The sequence below is a fragment of the Labrus mixtus genome, chromosome 1 (assembly GCF_963584025.1).
Source record: "Labrus mixtus chromosome 1, fLabMix1.1, whole genome shotgun sequence".
Lineage (NCBI taxonomy): Eukaryota > Metazoa > Chordata > Actinopteri > Labriformes > Labridae > Labrus > Labrus mixtus.
This window is the reverse complement of record NC_083612.1, coordinates 32,379,080-32,401,561: the sequence shown is the minus strand read 5'-3', so window position 1 is coordinate 32,401,561 and position 22,482 is coordinate 32,379,080. Positions and strand designations below refer to the sequence as shown.

Below are 22,482 nucleotides of genomic sequence, written 5' to 3'. Positions count from 1 at the left end.
TTTTCTTTTATATGAATTTGTTTTCATTGAGATTTTTTTGCTTTTTCATACTCCCTACTTTGACATCAAATATTCCATTTGACTATTTAAGCCAAATTTATAGAGGCTCTATGTCACGAGTGTGCTTTCAGATAGGCCTTTTTTTTCATCGTCACACTTTAGTGGATCTGTGCACCACTCTGCAGCTCAAATCTGTGCAGTTGGACTACTTTCTAAAGAAATGTAAAAATGTCTCTGCTTTCCACTTTCCACTACAATGTTTTCATATGCCGACCAGTTTGGCTTATAATATTTCAAAGACTTAAATGTAACAAACAAAACAAAAAACAAGCCGAGCACAATGGTGTCTTGTTTAGCTGACGTAAATTTAGTTAAAGTGGCCGTGTCGTTGTTGTGTGTGTGTGTGTGTGTGTGTGTGTGTGTGTGTGTGTGTGTGTGTGTGTGTGTGTGTGTGTGTGTGTGTGTGTGTGTGTGTGTGTGTGTGTGTGTGTGTGTGTGTGTGTGTGTGTGTGTGTGTGTGTGTGTGTGTGTGTGTGTGTGTGTGTGTGTGTGTGTGTGTGTGTGTGTGTGTGTGTGTGTGTGTGTGTGTGTGTGTGTGTGTGTGTGTGTGTGTGTGTGTGTGTGTGTGTGTGTGTGTGTGTGTGTGTGTGTGTGTGTGAAGGTGTGTGTGTATCCTTTGAAGACTGTTGTTTAGATTCAGGATGTTCTGTCCCCCATTTGTACTGAAGTGAAACCCTGCCTTTCATTATTATTAAAATAATTCATAGTGTTAAAAATCAGTCGAGAGAACAGTAACTCAAGCTCACTGACATTATTAAAATGCATCAAAGAGATGACTGAGGGCTGCTTGGATGTGTGTTTTCTCGCAGGAAAGAAGCAGGTGTTCCTGTGATCCGGCTCACACATGGAAACAAAAAGTGACAATTGTTTTTGTTGCCAGATTCTGCGCTGTGCTCAAAGTCGACTTCAGAACAAATCAGTGGCATTCTGACGGAGTGAAAATATATATTTTTTAAAAAGCACAGTTTTGGAAAACAAAGGATCACTCTTCTCACTGCGTTGCTGATTCTTAATCTGATTCTTTCTGTCTGTTCCTGCAGATGGTGACGGATCCCAGGACCACCTCCTCCCCGTGTGTTTGGACGAAGCCTGTAAACGCAGTGCCATCTACCTGGCAAAGCCAGACTCCAAGACGGTACGGTGACCACATGTGACCATACTGACAGTGTGTTAGAAGTAATTATGATAGATTAGCTAGTTTCTTTCTCAGTAAACCACTTTATTATTTCTATTTATCACTCTTCTTTGAGCTTTACTCAGTTATAAAACCTTTCTTTATTCAACCTTATGTTAAAATCTGTTCAGCTTGAGAACACTGTTCACTGTTCAGTCTGACTCTGCTTTTCTGCTTTGTTCTGAAACGCTCTGCATATGTCATCTTGCATCTATGCTCAAGAAGCATATACTGGACAGCAAAAACATAGATGTCACTTAATATAAAGGACTCATACTCTACATAACTATATTAATTACTATGGTTGAGTTAGTAACTCAATAAGGAATGAAAGTCTCTTTAGTTTCTTATAAATAGCATGAACACTGTGGACAATTTCCATAAGGCTCCCTCATTAATCGATAAAATTAATAGATAAAAATCTATGAATGGATATTTACTATTAGTGTATGGTATCATATCACATTTAACCAAAAACTTTCAAATTATAACGCTGTTATAGCAAGTTCTCTATTTCTGTCTCTATCTCATTCTTATCAATTTATTTTACTCTTAACAACAATAACACATTAAAAACACATGGACAGAGTTTAGGAATCATTTTTAAGCCAGAAGATAACAGCAAAAATGTTGCATTTGAAAGAAGTGTTCAAGAATTATTCCTGAAGTCGTACAGTGAAAGAACTCACAGCAGAGTTGAGTATGGTGGCTGATAAGTGCAAACGCGCTGCAGCATTTCAAATGATTTTCATCAGGAGAAAATATCTGCAAATTCAGAACTGATGCTAAAAAAAAAATGCATTTTTAAATATATTACTGCAACAGCGTAAACATGCTGCAAACATGCTGCAAAAGTAAGACCAAAAAATTAAAAAAAACAGAACAAACATGCAAGAGAAAATTTCAATATGCCAGTTTACCTGCACTGCTCCTACGAGATTACCATCTGTCCACTGTGCTTTGTTACATCCAGGTAGTAGAGCAGGCCCTTTAACCAGAGCTGACGAACTGGCTAGCGGTGGATGGCTGCGGTACAGCTAAGACACAACATTTGACAGGCATTGTGGGTCTACATTGATAAAAAAAAATACTGGGTAGTAATTGTGGCGTCAACTAGCAAGGGTGATGGCATTAAAACGTTTAATCATCCAACTGCACACATCCCTCGTTCAGTCCACGAGTTTCAAATTCATAGTGTTTCATAAGCAGTTAAAAACGGCTTACGGAGGGTTTAAGGAACTAAAAGTAGTAGCACTAAAGGTTGGGAAGTGTCATGGCTATGTACAGGTACCTTGAAATATAGACCTCCTTACCACACTTATTGACCCTACCATCGTTCCTGACTTCTTAAAGAGTGTACTTGCATCTGCAGAAAAATGTACCTTAACCCTAGAAGTCACAGGTAAGCAGACGGTTTGAACAAATAACCAACGGCGTGTTTGTTCTGGTGAAGACAACCTTGATCTTGCCCATTCTGTTCTCCTTTTAAGTTCTTCATCACTTCTTATTTGAGCTCTTCTTTGGAGGAAACCCAACTCACCAGTGGCTCCAATGAAAGCCAGAGCACAATGGTTAGTCTATTTCAGGGCAGCATTAAGCACGCTGCTCGCTGTGGGTTAGGGGGCTCTTTGCTTAGAAAGACATCGGGCTGATTCAGCGGGTGTCACTTTGTGTGCAGAGGCATGCCAGAGAGAGGTAATAGATATGCACACACACATGCAGTCCCGTTTGTCAGATTAATGTACACACACAGAATACATGTGCACAGACACTTTCCCTCACAGTTGCTCCTACACTTATATGAACACACACAAACACAGCACCACCACCTACGTACCATCTTGTGTGCTTCTTTTCCTTTAACATCCTACCATTTGGCAGGAGGCGTCCCTCCTTTTTTCCACCCTCCTCTCTCACCACAGAACCAGCTTCCACTTTTTTTTCAGTCTAAAATAGAAATATTACAAGCTTATCTGCATGTCCGCCCCCACACACACACACACACATACTTAGAGACACACAGATGCACGGTCCCTGTGGACATGCTTTCTTTTGTTTGCCTGTCAGCAATGCACAAAAAAAAAAAAAGATTGAAGACGGACGTGAAAGGAGGAGTAAGGAAGGGAAGGGGAGGAGGAGGGAGGAGGACTTCTCTGCACTGATGACTGAAGTGAACACATGTTTTCTTCTGTGTCGTTTGTGTGTTTGAGAGACAGCCATCACTGTAAGAGAGACAAGCAGAGTGAGGAGGAAACTAGCCCCTTGTTCAGCTCATGCCTTGATTAAACACTGCTAATAATTTACAACCATAACGATAAGCCTTTTAAAACTCACACATAATATACATGCAGTTTGTCTGTCTGCATCACAGAACTGATCTTATCACCACTATTATATCCAATCCTAAACTGTGTGTTTGTGTGTGTGTGCCCATGTTTAGGTGTGTAGCCTTGTAACAGTGAAGAAGACACTCAGCAGATGTTTCCCTTAGAGGTTTCTGCCCACTGAATGACAGAAAAAATGTGAAGGATAAATGTAAAAACAAGGAAAGAGGGAATATTGGAGATGAAAAAGGCTGATGTCTAAGATGTCTACGGATGCCTAAGGAGGCACAACAAAGAGTGAATTTTGCTTTCTAAGATTTTGACAGCCAATGCTAGCAAGAGCAGTGCAACGAGTTCAATATGTAAAAGAGCCATGGAGGGGGAACAGGGGATACATCAAGCTTTAACAGACTCTGTCCAGGATACATCCAGAAACACAAGTGAGATGCTAAATTTAACAGGACTGTTGATAACGTAACCGTTGGCCAGTTGCTAGCTAACGGGGACTCCGCTGGGTCCAAGATGTTTTGGTCAGGTCGTGGGGTATGGAAACTCCATTCCTACCGGGTAATGTCGACTGAACTCGTTTAGGACTAAGGAACTTTTCCTAGCCTTGGGGTTCTGACCCCAAATTAGTGAATGTTATCTGAGGTTAGTATGTGCTTTGCTAGTTTTAAGAATAACTTTGTTTAACAGCAGCCACGTTTCCTTCATGACAACCAAGTAATTAAAACCACTAATACAAATGCAGTTTCATACTTCTCAGCAGAAAATATGACCAGTTCACCAATGAGGGGAACTGGGAAAGAGATTTGCCATCAAATCTACTCTTATACAAAATTATTATTTTATTTAATTACTTTATTTGTGTTCAAAATGTAAGTTAGGTATTTTATTTCTACTCAGCCATGGCTGATCAGGTTTCAGAATCAAGGAATGCAAAAAGAATTGCATCAGAGCATCACAAAAAGACGGTGAAGTGAAAGGTATGGTCAAATATGTCTTTTCTTTTTCCAACTTTTAAGAGGAACATGCCATCGGAGAGAATAGGAGTTGAGAAAGCTGAAAGAGGAATAGAGAGTGAATAACACCAAGAAGATGTATACAGCCAAAGACATGATGAGAAGCCTCCGGGTGTGAATGGAAGCCCTGCTGCGGAGAAACTAGTGTGAGCCTGTAGTTCATCTCCAAACAGCGATTCAGTCCTTCCTTCCTGTGGTCTCAGCCACAGCTCTGCCTCTACCTCTGTAGCAGCTCCAGGTCTGCAGCACACCATATTGAAGGGAACCACGGGGGGGCTTCAACAATCTCTCTGCTTCATTCTGTGTCCTAGCAGACACACACTGATCACATTTATTGTGCTTTAGAATAACCCGTATCTTGCTCCCACATTCTGTGACACAATTGGATATTTCTGCAGAGAATAATGTTATTGCATGACCGTGGGTGTTACACCTGTCAAGCAAATTATAGCGCAGGAAAGCAAACAGAATGTGACTGGGGTCTATTTTCATAATCACAGTGGAAAGACCTCTTGATCGTCAGAGAATTTGCTGGCATGATTGTGTTTGTTCAAGAGCTTGGTTTATTTCTCTTTTGGAGTAAATAGCAGATCATTATTTTCAAGCCTTGATTAAATGGCTTTAAAAGTCGACTTTTCCAGTCAAAAAAAATAATGAAAACAGCCCCATTTGAAAGCTTTGTTTATGCAACTTTCAAAAGACAGAAAGAGTAAGCTACAGTAAGTATCTTAATGAAAAAAGCTACCAACCCCAAACGTCTCCTTTCTGTTTTTCCAACAGTAAATAAAGCGACATCAAATTAACCAGACTTCTATCTGACAATTACCATGATTGCAGTTAGTCCTCAAGAGTCTGGTATAAGAGACAGGTCCCTAGCAACAGCCTGCCCTTCATAGCAACAGTCTGCTATCGAGGAATAGCAGACTGTTGCTACGTGTAATCGGGCAATCAGAATCAACTATTTAAAGGTCCCATATTCTGCTTTTTCTGGTTTTATATGCTCTTTAGTGTGTTTTCCAAGTGTCCTGTGCATGTTTAGGCACATCTATGTGCAAAAATTCAAAGTCCGCAGAAACGCAGCTTCTCCTACGTCCTCCTGTTAGCTGTAACATTAGCTGCATGTAACGCTCGGTTCTAGCCCCCCTCAATAAAAATGTGTCAGTCCGACGTCATTGTCAGTGTGAGATCACTGATCTCAGCCCATTGGCTCGTTGTGGCAAGCCCAGCAGCTCATGTTGCACACCCATTAACTTCTGTAGCACACCCACGATATGCCGCAGCCTGCGGTAGCACAGTAGTGCTAAGGTGCTAATGTTTATGCTCCCCTTGGACGGAGCCAGTGGCTGCATTCCCAATATGGTAAAAGAGGCGGGACATTTCCGAAAACCGTGCTGAGCAACTGACCAATAACGACAGAGCGGATCGGCAGACTAATCAGAGCAGACTTGGCCCACGTGGGGTCTAACAGTGTGGGCTCAGCAGAGTGTAGCTGACGGACTCAGAGCGTAGAGGGAGCAAGGAGGAGCAGTACATGAAAACATACCCTTTTTTCAAACTTTATCTATTGTGAACGTACAAAAGTAGGTACATAGATTAAATATACGAACCACAAAAAGGGCATAATATGGGCTCTTTAACACAGCCGTGTAATATCTTCAATTAGTGCATGGTGCAGTTACTGTATATGTAGTTTTGTTTACTTATTTTTCATCACTACCAGAGTATACTTTCTACCCTGCTCAAACTGGTTTTAACAATTAAATGATGATGGTTAAGTTAAGTCATGGATGTAAAATTCACCAAGTGCATTTTATCCACTCGTCCTCTCGCACATACATCAAGAGACGCGTTTCTCAGCTATATTGACCCTGTAGAATGACACATCCCTTGTTGAACCAGTTTATGATCAGCTGGTCTAACAATAAATACAGTCCATAGTGATCTGAAAGAGCTGTATTGTTTTAGGCTTTTTTTTCTCCATTTGTTCTATAAAGTAAATACCATTAAGGAAAGAAGGAAATTTCTTGTCATTGTAGTGGTCTAAAACAAAATTAAGTATGGCAATTTCAATAGAAGCAGCATTGAAAAACCCCAGAAACACAAGACAAAAAGACAAATATCTAAGGTTTTTCATACAAACTTTAAATTCACTGTATCGTGGATAGTCATGTGTATATATCTATCTCTGCTAATATTGTACCAGACATATTCAGTGAATCTTCAACAAAGTGACACTGTGAATGAGTTCAGTTGAGTAGTGAGAGACTTGTAGGGAGATGTTGAGCACAGCTTCCTCTCACACTCTTCACTCAGCATCAATGAGTGAGGGACCCTAAATGGTTACTGTGAGGGCACAGGCCATCTCCGCTGAGTGTTTGCAAAAACAGAAACAGACAAGAGTTGATTGGCTTTGGGGTTATTGAAACTGTTCGTTTGAGGCATAAAGCAAATTGTCCAACTTCTACTTAATATGACTCTAAGCCTTTACATAGAGTGTTGTCAAAACAGAAAGTTGAATTCATTATGTAGTGAACAATGTACTCCATACTTCATTTAATACATTACTTTGTCTTTTAGTAGCACACTTCACTCCCTATAAGACAAGTATAAATGAATAGTCTCCTCTGATAAAAGTAGAAGCATTTATTGATCTTCTGTACTTAAGTCAAATAAAAAAGTCCAGGCTCTAAAACCATATTGTGCTTCTCATCAGCGCTTCCTGTTGCTCTGTTATGAAAGTTGTCTTGCGGCACTTCTGCTTCCCTTGTTAAAGTGTTACTCTCTGTGCTTATTTGATTTTGTTTAAAGAAAACATAAAAACAATGGAAATGAACTGTTTGATTAGCAGCTCCAGACCTGAAAATCAAACCCTTGAAAAATTAGTCCAGGTGCAAGAGTGCAAGGAAAAGGAAGAGGATGTATTTCTCCTTCGCTATTGTTGATACCAAAGTAAATATTGGAAGTCTAGCCCCTATTAGATTTGATTGGTTGGTGAAGGGAAGAGGATATTGATGAGCACCACGGTGTTCCAAAAGTTAAACTGATTTCTGTGAGTGCAGCTGACGCCAAGGGCATTTTGCTGAGCACTGACAGTTCTGACCCATATTGGTTTTGTATGGAAAAAAGGTGTTTCCTGGGGAAAACGCTGAATGTTAAAAGTAGCCATCTAAAGAACTTTTCTGGTTCCAAACTAAACCTCGCATCATATTTGGAAGACTAATACACTTAAATCATTCTTAAAATAATAAAGCAAAATCGACAAAATGTAACATTAAAGCTTCTGTGAGGAAATGTAACGGACAGGCGCTCTTTCTGGAGCTCTTGACCTTTCATTATTTTCATTATGTAACATCTGTCCTGGATAATATGCACTTATGGATGCTCGATGAAATGTCTTTTTCTTTTGTGTTATTGTCTCAAGCATTTTGGTCGACAGATATTTTGATGTTGGAGACGCTGTGTGCAATAATTCAAAATGTAATAATCTACAGTTAAATCATGTTAAGAAGTTGAGGGTAAAAGTCAATGTTCCTCAGAAATATAAAGACTTGGTAAAGGACAAATACCTTTAAACTTAAAGTAAAGAGTTATATTTTACTTCTTTATGTCCACCTTTTCTTATGTAATATTTTTCTTATTCTATCTGCATCTTTTATTGCATGCGCTGCACATTTCTGTGTTTATTTGTCCCCATGTTAAAGCCTCCCATTTACACACATTCGAAACACACGTACCGCCCCCATGAAGGCCTCGGCCAGCTGCCTGCTGATGCTGCCCAGACAGTGTAAGAGTCAGCCAATGAGTGCCAGACAGCCTCCTCCCAGTCATGCCAGTCAGCTGGTTGGTCAGTGGTCAAAGAGGTGATATTGACAGCAGGTAGCAGCGTCACCACCCTGCTCAGATGACACATAGACATATGGTCGCCCTCCATCTCTGGCTCGGACTCAGACCACCTTTTTTCCGGGGCCAAACTGTGACCTCATTTCCTCCAAAACATCCAATAACAACTGTACCTCGGTATTTGCAATAAACACCAGTGTAAGGTGAAATGATATAGTATTTTGATAAAGTTTTCACCACCACCAGAAATCTCAACATATCCTGTGAAATGACACATTCTACCAACACGTGCTTTACAGTAATGTTGATTTGATTAAACACAATCGAGGGCTTCAGCTTGGAAACTGCCATATACAGAAATGGTTTGACATTCATATGCACAGTTTGTTTTCCAACCTGGAGTTCTCTAAGGGCAGCGGGACCAGCCTTGTGTCTGGACACTAGCTATAACAGCAGAGCAGAGTTCTTTAATCTGAGACACAACTCCCCAAAGGAGCAACGGAGAGGTCAAAGAGGAGGTGAAATATTCAGGTTTATCTTGGCATCCTGGAGACGAAGTGATGTTACTCGTCGTATTTCGTCGCGTTCACATCAACAGTTAACAGTTGCAGTAGCAACAGTAAAAGTGGGAAACAGCTCACAGTGGCAGTAAATGTTCTTTAAACTGCGTCCCTGTTGCTGTTATTTATGTGAAATTCTACTTCTTTATAAAGTCTTAAATGATTCATAGCTGACAACACAAGTATGATTCAAATATGTCCAGATTTGGGGACATTTCATGCAGTCAAACATCCACATTTACTCTCTGAAAAAGAAAACTTTAAAGAAGCACTCCTGAATATATCATCACATCATCAAGATTTCCTTGGTATTAAAGTAAACCGGTAATACTTTTCTGTGTAATATAACTGCAATTTTGTCTGAGAGGGCCCGACGGTGTCAGACTATTGAAAAAAACAAACAGCAATAGAGGCTGTGAGAAATGAGTTCAGATTAGCATAAAGAAAGAAACTATTCAAACATTATATTCTCACATGAAGAAGAGGAGAGATTAATTATAACATACATGTTATTCTGTAATCATAACATACATGTTATTCTGTAATTATTGGACACATAATCAAAGCCAGGATGACAGGTTCCTCACATCATCTTCACTTGTTCTTCACATCGTATTAGTCATCTGCTTCTCCACCCACTCCTCCACTGTGTTGGGTCCCATGCTGTCGAACATGATGAGCATTACAGTCATTATATTGTGCGATCATAAAAGCCATTGCTTCATTACATCCATGTTTTTTTTTCTCACTTTTTATTGCCTCGGACAGGCTTGTTTTCTGCCGATGTTAAAGCACTTCAACCCATAAACCCCCACCACCACCACCAGCAGCACCTCCCATCTCTACCGCAGGCCGCCCACATTTTAATTTCTTGGCCTAATGAAGCGGGAGCTCTCTCCGCCAAGTCGAATCAATGGGAGTCTGAAAGCATGCTGTCGCTTTTTTCACTTTAGTCATCAGCAGAGCCGGGAGAACAATTTTATGTCTGGGCTCTGTGTTTGTGCCCCTTCTGGTTTTTATGTGTGTTTCTATGTGCTTGCTCGCATGTTTTATTTGTGTATGTGTTGTTGTTTGTGTGCGTGCGGAACGCCACTATAAGCTGTCTGTACACACTCTGTGTTTCCCTGTTGTTTGATAAAAAGCTATTTGTATGCAGGATCCTTCCCTTCACTACCATTAAAGGTATCAGATTACCTCACGAGCGCAAATCCCATCATCGTCTTCATCTCCATTAACTAGGTCATTTGGAACCCTGCGCTTACACACTCCAACACACACACACACACACACACACACTTCGGTGTTAATATGTTGACATTTGAACCAGTGAAAGAAAGAATGGAGTTATTTACACTTGGTAGAGCTCTGTTTGACTGAGATGACTTTAGGCCGCAGATTAATCGACAAAGACACACACTTGACATTATTCAACTACTCGGCTATATTTAGAGATTAAATGTCAAAACCTCCAAAAGCCACAAGGACGGAGTTGTGGCTTCATGATTTATTTAGAGAGCTCCTCTGTCAGGTTGGCTTTTCATTGTAGCTTCTCAAATAAAAAAATAAAAAAGGATTCGATTAGAATCGTATAATGTCCTCAGTGAGGCTCATATGATTTCCCCTTCAATTCCCAGAGCAATACTGCCGAGCAATAATAAACAAACACAGGGGAAACAGAGTCTAATCTCGCTGAGGAGAAATGCAATACATTATTGCTCGATTTGAAAAAAGGCTGATCTTATGACTTCTTGTTTTTGCTCTGTGATATCGTAAGCTAATTTGCCACAATTACCGTCTGTGATCATCTGCTTTTGTTCTGCCATATGTTCACACAATGTGATCATCACAGATCAATCTCATGTGGTTTATGTTTGAGAGACACAATCAGGCTTTTCTGAAGGAAACAATATCATGTTTAAATTACAGCGAGACAGCCATGATGATGTATCACTTCAGCTTGATTAGACTTGACTTTAATTAATGGCTAATATGGCAGACTTTATCTTGGACGCCTGTTTGAGTTCACGCATCATCTGTGTGATTGGATGCATGAACACAAAAAACATGCATACATAAATGAACCTTGGTGCTGTTTGATTTTCTAAACCTGTCTTTGTTTTAACGTACATTTTCTTGATGATTCAGGAAGATTCATGCCAACACATAATCTATGGATGAATATTTCTACTTGATGTATGTGTCCTATTATAATTAACTGATGAATCATTTAAGATAGGATAATACTTTATTGATCCCCAGAGGGGAAATTCGAGCGTTGCAGCAGCACAGACAAGTTTAAATTTAAAATAAGTTATAACCAAATTTTCCTTTCTATTAATGTTTTGATTTATGGATTTTTTTTAAATAGAACATTTTCAAAAATTGCTTGTATGAATGTTAAGGTGAATGTTAGTTTCTTACTGAAAAGTTCTTGATTTTGAGCTGTGCATTGGACAACAGAAGCATTTTAAACAGGATCTGAAATGAACACTCGCCAAGCGCCAAATGCGGGTAGATTTTTCTGTTTTTCCGAGTAAATTTCAGAGGACTATCCACCACAGGGCGGGCAAATTGTTTACCCGTCAGTCATATTAAAAACTATGCCATGAGTATGAAGCTTGTTTGATGTAGCTGCAGCTACTTTTTCCTGCTCCTCTCTCTGCTGTCTACATGATGAAGCATCGCGGCGGCACGCTGAGACACACCAACATACATTGCTGCACAAACACGCGCACACACTTGAACGCCAGCTACCACTCACACCTATTTACTATAGGTTCAACAGAACACAGTTGTTCCATGATCCATACAGACCAAGTCAGGAAAACACGTAACCCGGTCAAATGGTCGCTTTCGACTTTTATCCATTCACCCTCAACATGTCTACGGCTAACTTAACGATAGCTACGCATCCCACAGCCTGCTGTAGTCTGTGAACTTTTACACACAGACTCTGTGAAACAACCCTTCGTCATAAACACTTTAGATATAGTTCACACTAAACGCAATCTCCACTTTTCACTTCCAACATGCACCAGCCAAGGTCATTCTACTCGCCACTTTGGCTGGTGAGTTCAAAAGTTAATTTGGGACTCTGATTTTAAAGTCATCACAATGTGCTCTGGGAAGATATTATGCACATTTTGCTTATTTATAAACTAAACAACAATTTGTAAAAAAAAAAAAGAATGGGCATTTTAGTTGTTAGTTGCAGCCCTACATGAGTATTTTCGCATGTTTGTGTTTGTGTGCATTTTTGCTGTTGACTAGATGCTGTTGGTATTCTCTGGGCAGTTCCCTCTCTCCTCCTTTAATCAGCGTTAGAAAAGGAGCATCAGACGGCACACTGATTGCCTCAGGGCCAACACCAGCGCAGCGCTCTGCTGATAAGGCCGATGGCCAGCAAAGGCCTCACTCTGTCCTGAGAGAGTAAGTCATGCTGAGCCATGACCAAAGGACTCCAGTGTAAATAAAACTCACCAGCAAATTCTTTCGCTTTGCTACCTCTGGCAAAATGATTGTAGCAACAGTTTGAAAACATGGACAACTCTCAGGAGAAAACAGATGACATGGGAATTAATAGGTTATATGATATTAACATCTTGAATGGCTTGTTTAATCTTACCGAGCAGAAACGTCCAGGGCTGAGGTTTGTAAAAGGTCTCTTACAGTCCACTACAGATTTACATTTCATGCAAAACACCTTGGCTAATAAACCCATTCACCTGCTAATAAATTAACAATTGGTGAAGACTGTTAAACTTTAATGACTTTACATTTGCTAACTTGATAATCAATGGCTCAACCATCTAGTCCAAATATTCAACTCCAGAAAACCAACATGCTAAACTCAAAGCTTTAACAAAGAAGGTGGTCAATAAACCAATTGTCTGGTATCACAGTGTGTCATTACATTAAGTATACAGTGTATGATTCTTACCTACAATAGATGTACTTTTGATATAATCTGAATTTAATCCAGAAAATAAAGAGACACATTATTAACATGTTTTCTGGCATTTTCCTTTCAGGGGAATAATAGTACAACATCTATTCAGATTGTGTTTAAAGCCTCGCACAATGCAGGATAATTGGGGAGATTTGAGCTCCGATTCTTTCTTCCGAACAATCCCAGGGTCGCTCCTGACTCGAGGCTGCTCGGAACCAATTATCTGTTCAGATTATCTTGTAGTGTGAGTGGTACAAAGATCCAATCTTAACGTCCCCGATCTGCTTGGCGATCGTCAGGGACGATATATTTCAAACATGTTTGATATTTAGGATGTAAAATCTTGACGATTACACCATGAACACGTCTGGACGACTACAATATAATCACGAGAGACAGGGAGGACTGTAGTCATGGCTACGACTGTTTCAACTTTCCTATATCCTACAACAACTTCCACTGCTGTCCGTTGGAGTTTTCAAATGAAACTTTATTAACAATTGTCAGTGCTCCGTTCCGATTTCACTGGTACAGTCTGAGCTCTCGGGTCATGCGCCTAAATCGCAAGGTCTGGTCGTGCGTCGTAAACGATCCAGTCGTACAGTGTGAGCTGACATGCCACCCTGACTTTTATACAATCGTAGAACAATCACACAGTGTGAGCCAGGCTTAATGTGTATGTTTGTCGGACGGCGCACCATTATGTGCATCCATGTGTAGCACCGTATTTACTGGCCACCAGCGCCCCTGGCTGCAGCCTTTTAGGTCTCACTATCTCGTCACTTCTGTCAGCCAGCTCACAGCGATCATTTCCAGCAGTCTCCTCCACTCTGTTCGGCGGTAATCAAAGCCAAGCTCTTACTCATATGGCAGGAAGTAACCTCTCTAACCACAACTCAACATCACTTAAAGATCATTAAATGAGACCTTGCCCAGGCAGCATTGAATTAGAGCTTCAATCATACTCTTATGCTTTGAAACATTTCTTTGGCTTTCACTCCCCTGCTTTTAGAACTCCATATGTATGTAGTAGAGTATAATGGCTTTTAACCTATCCACTGCTGCCTACACTGAGTCAGTCCAGGATGTAGAAACCTAAAGACTAAACTGAACTATGGTTTTTCAAGGCTTTTAAGTGAAAAGAGTTTGATTCAAATATATATAAATATTAAACTCCACTGATAAAGAACTCTCAGAAAAGGTTTATTTACCTGTGAAAGGTATGTTACGTAAAAAATGATTATTCGGGGTGGAAATTAAACAAATATAATGCCAATTAGTTTTGTTCTTATATCATAAAATACTTCTTACCACATTAAGACTGAAGTATTCTTTCCCTTTAATGCAGGTACACTACATGTGTCTATATAACTGTTTCTATACTTTTGTGATGGGGTCAAGCACATCGTGATCGTTAAGACAAATGATCTCAATTAGTGTAGTGTTTTATGGTATAATATTACATTACTTGAAATTTATTTTATCATCAATAATCAAGAAACCATTAGTGAGTAATATAATAATAATTATTATTATTATTATTATTATTATTATTATATAATAATAAATGGATTAACAATGCTTATAAATGTTCTCTAGACCCACTACCATCAAGATGCCTGCCACTGAAGTTGGACCACTACACTAATACCTGTGTTCACATTGTGTGCAAAGGTGGTTTGGAGGTAACTAACAACAGTGACATCTAGGCGTGTGTGATAAAAGTAATTAGTAATAGGGTGTGGTTGTCTCTCTCAGACATGCTGGTCATATTATCAGCTTGTGGAGACGATCTGGTGTCTCTCTGGTGATTCCCCCCAGCTGCTCTCTCTTTTTAACATCCATTGTTTAAAGCGCCAGCATCTGGCCTCACACTTGTCCAATAGAAACACACACGTAGTGAAGTGTGGAAAAGATGAATAATAGAAACACATTTATGTAAATATTGAACACCAACAAGTTCTCAAGTTGTCTGAAGTCATTTAGTCATTTAACAAACGAGGTACAGTCGGTCGCTGTTCAATCACCAAAAGTTAGATTCGTAAGTACTCGTGTCAATATCTTGAAGTATCCTTACCTAACCTAAAAATGTGAACAAAAGTGATAATGTGTGAGAGAGGTTCGCTGATTCTGTAAGTAGGGGTGTGACTTAGGGGAGTTCTTGTGCGACGAAATCTCGCGATATTAAAGCGAGACGATATTTCTCGTCAAGGTGAGCACTGTCGTACATAGCAGCAGCCATCATGGTGGAGTCTGATGTTGAACTGGGAATTACCGTAGAGGATGCCCACACCACTTTAAAATTCTTTGTGTGGCAGTTAGAAACAGATGTGTCTGTGACTTCCCAATGCTTCTGCAACAAGCCTCAAGTGGACACTCAAGGAACTGCAGTTTGTTGCACTCTGGCATCAGCCTCGTTTTTTCAACACCCGGAGGTTGACACTTGCTTTAACCTCGACAGTATGATTGAACAGCTGATGACAGGTCTGTTCTTTTAGACTGATTTAAATTCAGTTGGGTCTACCTGACAAACTGGTAGCTTATTTCATATTTGGCATTTCCTGGACTGTAACTGGATTGCATTCGGTTATTACAGACTGTAGTTAATCCATCATTGGGTGCACAAGTCAAAAACAATTTATGCACTGAACTGATCATCTTGTACTTAATGGTGAGAAATGGCACTGGTGAATTGTCACTTTTGATGGTGTGAAGGTGAGGAGTAGAGATAACTCTCTATCTCTCTCACTCTCGCTGTCTTCTGTTGTTTGTAATTCACAAGAGTCTACTCGCTAACAACCCATAGTGAAGACACTAATGAAAGCAGAGAGACCAGCGTTCCTGTCACTGGTTTAGAGCTCTGTTGGATGAATTCACAGGGAAGAAATGTGCAGTTAAAATAAATCTTCCCCTTTTCAAAATGAAGATTAATAGCTCATTTTTGTCTGTTGCATTCTTCGACATCATTTTGTTCAATCATAGAGAAAACAGAGAGAGAGAGAGAAAAAAGTTGTTAAAAACCTAAATGGAGAGTCGAGCCTCGGGAACAGCGTAGTGTGTTGGCGATGCAGCCGCTAAGTGAAACAGCATCCATTCTAAGTGAGAGGTGATAATGGTCTCAGCGAGGCCCTTTAGAGCGCTCTCTCTCCGGCGTGCTCTTTGTTTTAAAGCAGTTCACTGTGTGTACCCCTTTGGTTTCACTGTTTCCTTGCGAGTACATCAGTCAGCAGCAGCATTACAGCAAAGCCCCCTTGAGGGCCCTATTACTATCGTCATTTGAACCGTCAACATGAGGAAGAGACGCCTCTTTTGTGTTTGTTTAAAAGAGTGAGAGAGCTTCTTCAGTCACTGTGTCTGTTGTGAAGAGAAAGGCATGAAAGGCAAAGCTGAAGGCTATGAACATACACACACATCACCTGCTTCTTTAAAGCCTGCTTTGTAGTTTATTATTAGTCCAGGTAACAATTTATAATGAAGAGACATTTCATTAGTTATTTTTTTTGTTTTGGTCCGTTCTACTCAGTGACATTTTGGTCATTTCATCTCTCTCTTTTCTGCTTTGTGATTGGACAGGATTTTTATCCATCTCTTCCTTTCTGCGTCTTCCTCTGTCGCACTTTCCAAGCCCAACACAGTGTCAGCAGAAGGCTGTTCATCATGACTTGAGGTTTCTGCCTCTTAAAAGGCAGTTTTTTTCTTGCCACTGTAACTTTGCTAAATGTTGCTCAGTGCACATGACGGATTAACGTTGGGTCTTTGTGACATAACATCGAGTAAGGTCTTTCACCTGCTGTTTTAAGTGTCTTGAGATGACATTTGTTATGAATTGGCACTAAACAAATAAAGATTGATTGATTAAAACAGGGTCAGGAGCAGCTATACTGATTTTAAATATCTGATCCAAACAATTCTGATTGGCTTTTTATTTCTTAATGAAGTGCCTCTCAGTTCTGCTGGAGTCTCTGTATGCTGCAGATGAACTTAAAGACTATAGAGATAGCTGTTAATTAGACAGTTTAGGATTGAACTTCACTGTGTTGATATTAAACCTCTGTTTTAAAATGAGGTCATTTTTTAAAATGTTTTTGGTAGTTGATGGGATCCTAGAACTAGCCAGCATAAAACCCACAGCGAGGAGTATTGTTAGAGTTCTTTGAGAGCTCTTAAAATGTTTGCTGCTACAGTTTATGTCAGACCTCCACAGCCATTGTTTACGCCACTAAGGCTCCAACTCCTTTTAATTGTTTCCTATCTGTACTTTTAAAAAATATTTGTATTTGGCTTTTCATTACTAGACTCAAATGTCCATGATGTAATATTCACTCTATTTTAAAAGCACAAATGCTTGAGCACCAGCTGTGCATTGAGCGTTCTGGTGAAGACTTTGATGAAAGCAGGTCAGGAGAAAACTCTGCTAAGGCCTCCATGCCCTCTGATAAGAACTTTGTGTTTGGTTGCTAATTTGATGTCAGAAATATCAATCTACATGTCGGCTCATTGATAATGAACAGGGAGTAAGTGTTCATTCCTCAGTCAGTAGCACTTCAACAGTGTATCAAATATTATCATTCATTCACTGAGTATAGAGCAGAAACATACCGATACAACCGTTTTTTTCCGAGGGCAGTCGCTACATGCAGTCTAAATTCTTTGTACTCAAATGTCCATATCTGGACCCAATTTGTTGAACAACACACATTAATAGCAGAACACTTGTGTTTTCAGCTGAAAAGTGGTCTTTAGGCTGATGGAAATGTGATACTTCTCTTTAAAAACATGAGAAAAAATTGAATGTAAACAGACAAAAAGTAGATTTGCGACTTTGGCCATGTTCAGCTATGGTTCCTTCTTTACGCCTCACCCTCCTCCTGTTGTCAAATTTCACTTTTATTGTGCCGAGAGTTGCATTGATTCATTTTGACTGATGAGTCATTTTTTGTTGATGTCGTTGCAGTGGGTACCGGTGCTGTTGGATTTCCAGTGGAAGAACACCGTTTGGGGCTTTGTGCCAGGGAAACCCAGCCAGCCCCTGGGCCTGCACCTCGGAGACTACAATCTGGATGGCTTCCCCGATGCTCTGATGATCCTCCGCAACACAAGCGGCAGGTAGGGGGAAAATACATTCGCTCTTATTCTCCACTTTATGAAACTTTGGCTTCTGGTCTTCAAAAGTGGGACATGCTTGTTGATGCTGAGGAAAATCATCTTGTGTATGGATCAGATGTGGAGATAGAGTTTTGTCCTTTTCTTGTCTTTTTTTCAAATTCACCCCAAAAAAATCATGTAAGCTATTCCTCCTCTTGGACCGTAGTCGAGTTGATCTCTTTTAAATGAATGAGCTATTGATGAAATCAGACTAATCCATACTCGGCATGGGTCCCCCCTGGATTCCTGTTAAATTGGTCCCTGAACCTCACATCGTCTACTTGCCTCTGTATTGAGATAAGATAAGATCAACTTAATTGATCCCCCAGTGGGGGAAATGTGGTTGTTACAACAGCTCAAAAAAAGAGGAAAAGAATCAGCGAAAGATAGCAAAAAGATAAAAACAAACATATTTACAGTAATGAAATTTAAGTAGAAATATACGGTATAGTGTTAAAATAGTACTAGAAATCGATCTATCTATATATATATATATATATATGTTGTGCCTCACTTCCTGAGCCTTCAGTGTAGAGACACACAGATTCAGTCTGGCCACATCGAGGAGGCTGTGTATAGCATGCAAATACTTACAAATAGTGTTTGCATTATAGCGCTGGCTTCAGAGAATCAGTTTCACGACATTCTCAGATTTTATGCAAATCCATATCCCCACTCTCACCCACTTCATCTGTTACACATTTAAATTTGTCACCAAACATTCCCGTCTGATGAGATTAGACTCGCTATAGAACTCCAGCAGAACACAAAGTGAAATTGATTGGAAACTAATAACTCCAGATGCAAATTTAAATGGCTTATGTAAATCTGTTTAGCTTTCAGAACTCTAAATTTGTTTTTCTTTTTCAAAGACGACACACAGAAAAGGATTTAGTCGTTAACTTGCTGTGAAATTACTGTAGATATAATGACATATTCTAATGCTAGGAGCACAAACGCCTTCTTATAATAGTAGCCCCATTGATGCAGTGTGGGGTTTTTTAACTTCACACTTTAAAGACAGAGGTTTTTGTAAACTTGAATCAAAGCACTCTGATGAAGATTTAACAAGGTAGATCTGGGACAAAGAAATAGAATGATTCTAAAAATACAACTCATTTAATAAATACATTAAAATGCTGATAAATTTGGCTAAAAGTAACTTTAGACTAATTACCTGTAGCCTCCATCTGTGAAAGAATACAAACTTTCATAAATAAAAGCTTTCATACTCACACCCAGAGAGTCGTTTTAGTATTGAAAGGAACGTTTTTAATAGTGTTGTAATTAAATTCTTGTCATTAATACATCATAAGATATCAGCAGCAGAAGCATAAATTAGGCTGAAATTAATTAATATGATAACTGATATTCAGACTTTTACAGCGTGCAGAACTGTCCTTGCCTGCAGGATATATCAAGTTTTCAAATGATATGCACTGTGGAACAGGAATATATGACATTGTAGTTTAATGAAGAAGTTATTACCATCCCGTTTACTAGACATCGAACTGAGGGAGAAGGTGAGTGTGTTCTTTAGCTTCCGGACATGGCCACTGATAAGACAGCCCTTTAAAAACCAATGCAGCATGTGCGAGGACGTCAGCACCGTGGACACTGGGATGTGGATATGTGTACGTGTTTATGTGTGTGTGTGTTAAAGGACCTATGTGGATTATCTGGCCTTAGTGATGAAGATAAGATAGCTGAAGGGGTCAGAGATGTGATTGTCTATGCATACTGATTGTTTTAGGAGGGCTGTGTGTGTGTGTTTCTTAGAGGGAGTGTTTGAATGTCTATGTCGAATAACACACACACACACACACACACACACACACGTATATTTGACCCTACTGTTCTTGTCTAGGCTGAAAATAATCACCAGTAAGTCCTGTCGAGCTTAACTCTTTGCAGTCACCCTGATGAAGAAAAGACTTGTGTCTCACCAGCTCTAATCACACAAGCTATAGCTTCTCGCTTCTTTTTTTTTTCTTTCCCTCCCTTCCTCAATTTCCTTGGCATTTTAAGCCTGAGCATTGTAATCCCTTACTGGGCCATTGGTGCGTTATTGTGAAGCTCCTTCCTATTGCAGTCTAACCCCATCAGTACCATTTAAACCACATCATCCGTATTTCCAGCAGGAGGATGAGAAAAAAAAAGAGTTCAAGGGGTGAGAGAAAAAAAACATTCTCACTGCAATCTGGTCAACAAAGAAGCCTCCTCGTCTGTGGCGCCACAATTCAGTACATGACGTTTTGGACACGCAACAATCATCAACACATGGTGATCAATGTGAAACAGTACCTCTTTGCTTATGATTTTTGCATCAAACTGACTTTGTTGAGTTTATGAGAAAAAGATGTACGGTATTGGTTGTTTTAGGTTTTAATTTACCTTTTGAAGTTGGTCAAATAATTAGTGTACAGTACGTTAGCAAAGTACGCTACATTACTTAATGAGACGATTCTGAAAGAAATCAACATTGACTCATAAATGTGTATTCAATTTAAATGTTCCAAAGGTAAATAGACTCAGAAAACAGCCAACATTGAGCACAACTTAACACAGGATCACAGCGTCTGCGTGTCAAAATGGTTTGCCGAGTGTGGCTAATATTAGCATTGCTAGCAGCACCAACAGCCCTCTGTTTTTCCTTGCAGGCCAACGTCAACATGCCTGTGCTGAATGTGGTTATGCATTGCTCTGGTCAAGTAGTTATATGCTAGTTTAACCTGACAGTTTACATCCAACTTGATCTTCATATTGAAGAGTCAAAACACTGCTGAACAACTCTGCGCCAAGAAGATGCAACCCGTCCACGGGGCTGGTTTACATCCTGGTAGCAGAGCCCCAGTTAGGATATTTTACAGCTGATACAAAGCATTAAATGGGAATTGTATTCCTGAATTTCTTAAATTATTATTATGAATTTGATAAGTTTGACAACTTGTGAATAGCCACATTTTAAATTCAGACATTTTAAGATGTCTTCTTATTTCAATTCCTGAAACTGAAAGATCTGGGGCTGTCATAACTACCACTGACATACACCAGAGTCCTTAACCCTTAGCAGTCTGAGTGGATTAACCAGGACGTTGTAAGGTGTTACTACAGACTGTGCATAAAGTCATATCCACTCTGACCTGTACTGCTCCTCTTCAGCAAGGGCACAAAGTTTTTAAATATCATCTTTGATGAACTGGACAGGCCTGTTTTTGGTTTTCTTTGGATATTTCATCAAACTGATCCTGTCTTCTCGCCTGCTCTCGATTCAGCAGCACTCTGCAGTCAGTCCTGCATCGAGGCTCGCGTTCTCTTTTTGATGCCTTCTAACCAAATGCTCCCTGCTTACCAAATATTTGTTCAGCCCACAGCTGATCTATTTTCACTCCCACTCGCTCTTCATCCACCCCCTTTCTTTCTCTCTCTTTTTACTCTCCATCTCCTCTCCCTTTTCTTTCCAAGTGGTTATTAATAGCTGCTTTTCAGATAAAAGTCCTGCCAGTCCCCTCTACTCCTCCTCCCTGAGAAATGAATGCTGATCTAAGTGTTTAAAATAGAGAGGAGTAGAGGGTGTCAGATGAGAGTAATCGGATGGAATTAATGGAACAATGAGCTGATGGAGGAAGCAGAGAGAATAAATAGAGAGTCATTGGGTTGGTTTAGCTCAGGGATGTTAGCAGTTGCTTTAGGTTTTAGATCTTCTCGTCTTTCTATTGTCCCCTTTTTATATTTGTCCTACTTATTAGACAATGCAGCTACAGTATGAGAAAGCGTTATTGTGAAGTAAGGCCTCTGTAGGATCTTCTGGATTAAACGTATTGACAATATGATTATGACAATATGTTTCCCCTCACCCTGGAGGAGCCAAACAGCCACATGAGATTCATTGAAGAGCTTAGAACTCCATCAGGTTACCGTGGCGATTAGACTGACTCAACAACTGAAGGCTCTGTGACCTGTCAGGGACTCTTCTCCTTCTCCACCTCCTTCTTCTCTTCTCCTCCTAATTCTTCTTCTCTTCCTTCTCCTCCTTCTTCTCATCTTCCTTCTCCTTGACCATTTCCTCCTTCTTCTTCTTCTCCTGCTCCTTCTTTTTCACCTCCTTTTTCTCCTTCTTTTCATCTTACTCCTCCTCCTCCTTTACCATCTCCTCCACCTTCTGCTTCTTCTTCTCCTCCTTCTCCTCCTCCTCCTTCTGCATCTTCTTCTCCTCCTCTTCCTCCTCCTCTTCTTCTTCTTCCTCCTCCTCCTCCTTCTGCTTCTTCTTCTCCTCCTCCTCCTTCTGCTTCTTCTTCTCCTCCTCCTCCACCTTCTGCTTCTTCTCCTCCTCCTCCTCCTCCTTCTGCTTCTTCTTCTCCTCCTCCGCCTTCTCCTCCTCCTGCTTCTTCTTCTCCTCCTCCTCCTC

General features: G+C 40.1%; 1 protein-coding gene across 1 annotated transcript in view; it reads left to right on the top strand.

Annotated features, from left to right (window-relative positions):
• itfg1 (integrin alpha FG-GAP repeat containing 1) overlaps positions 1–22,482 on the top strand; it is a 171,151-nt gene that overhangs the window by 62,806 nt on the left and 85,863 nt on the right. Inside the window, exons 9-10 of the mRNA XM_061042495.1 lie at positions 1,101–1,195; positions 17,884–18,035. Coding sequence (XP_060898478.1) covers positions 1,101–1,195; positions 17,884–18,035 — 247 coding nt within the window. The remainder of the gene's footprint in view (positions 1–1,100; positions 1,196–17,883; positions 18,036–22,482) is intronic.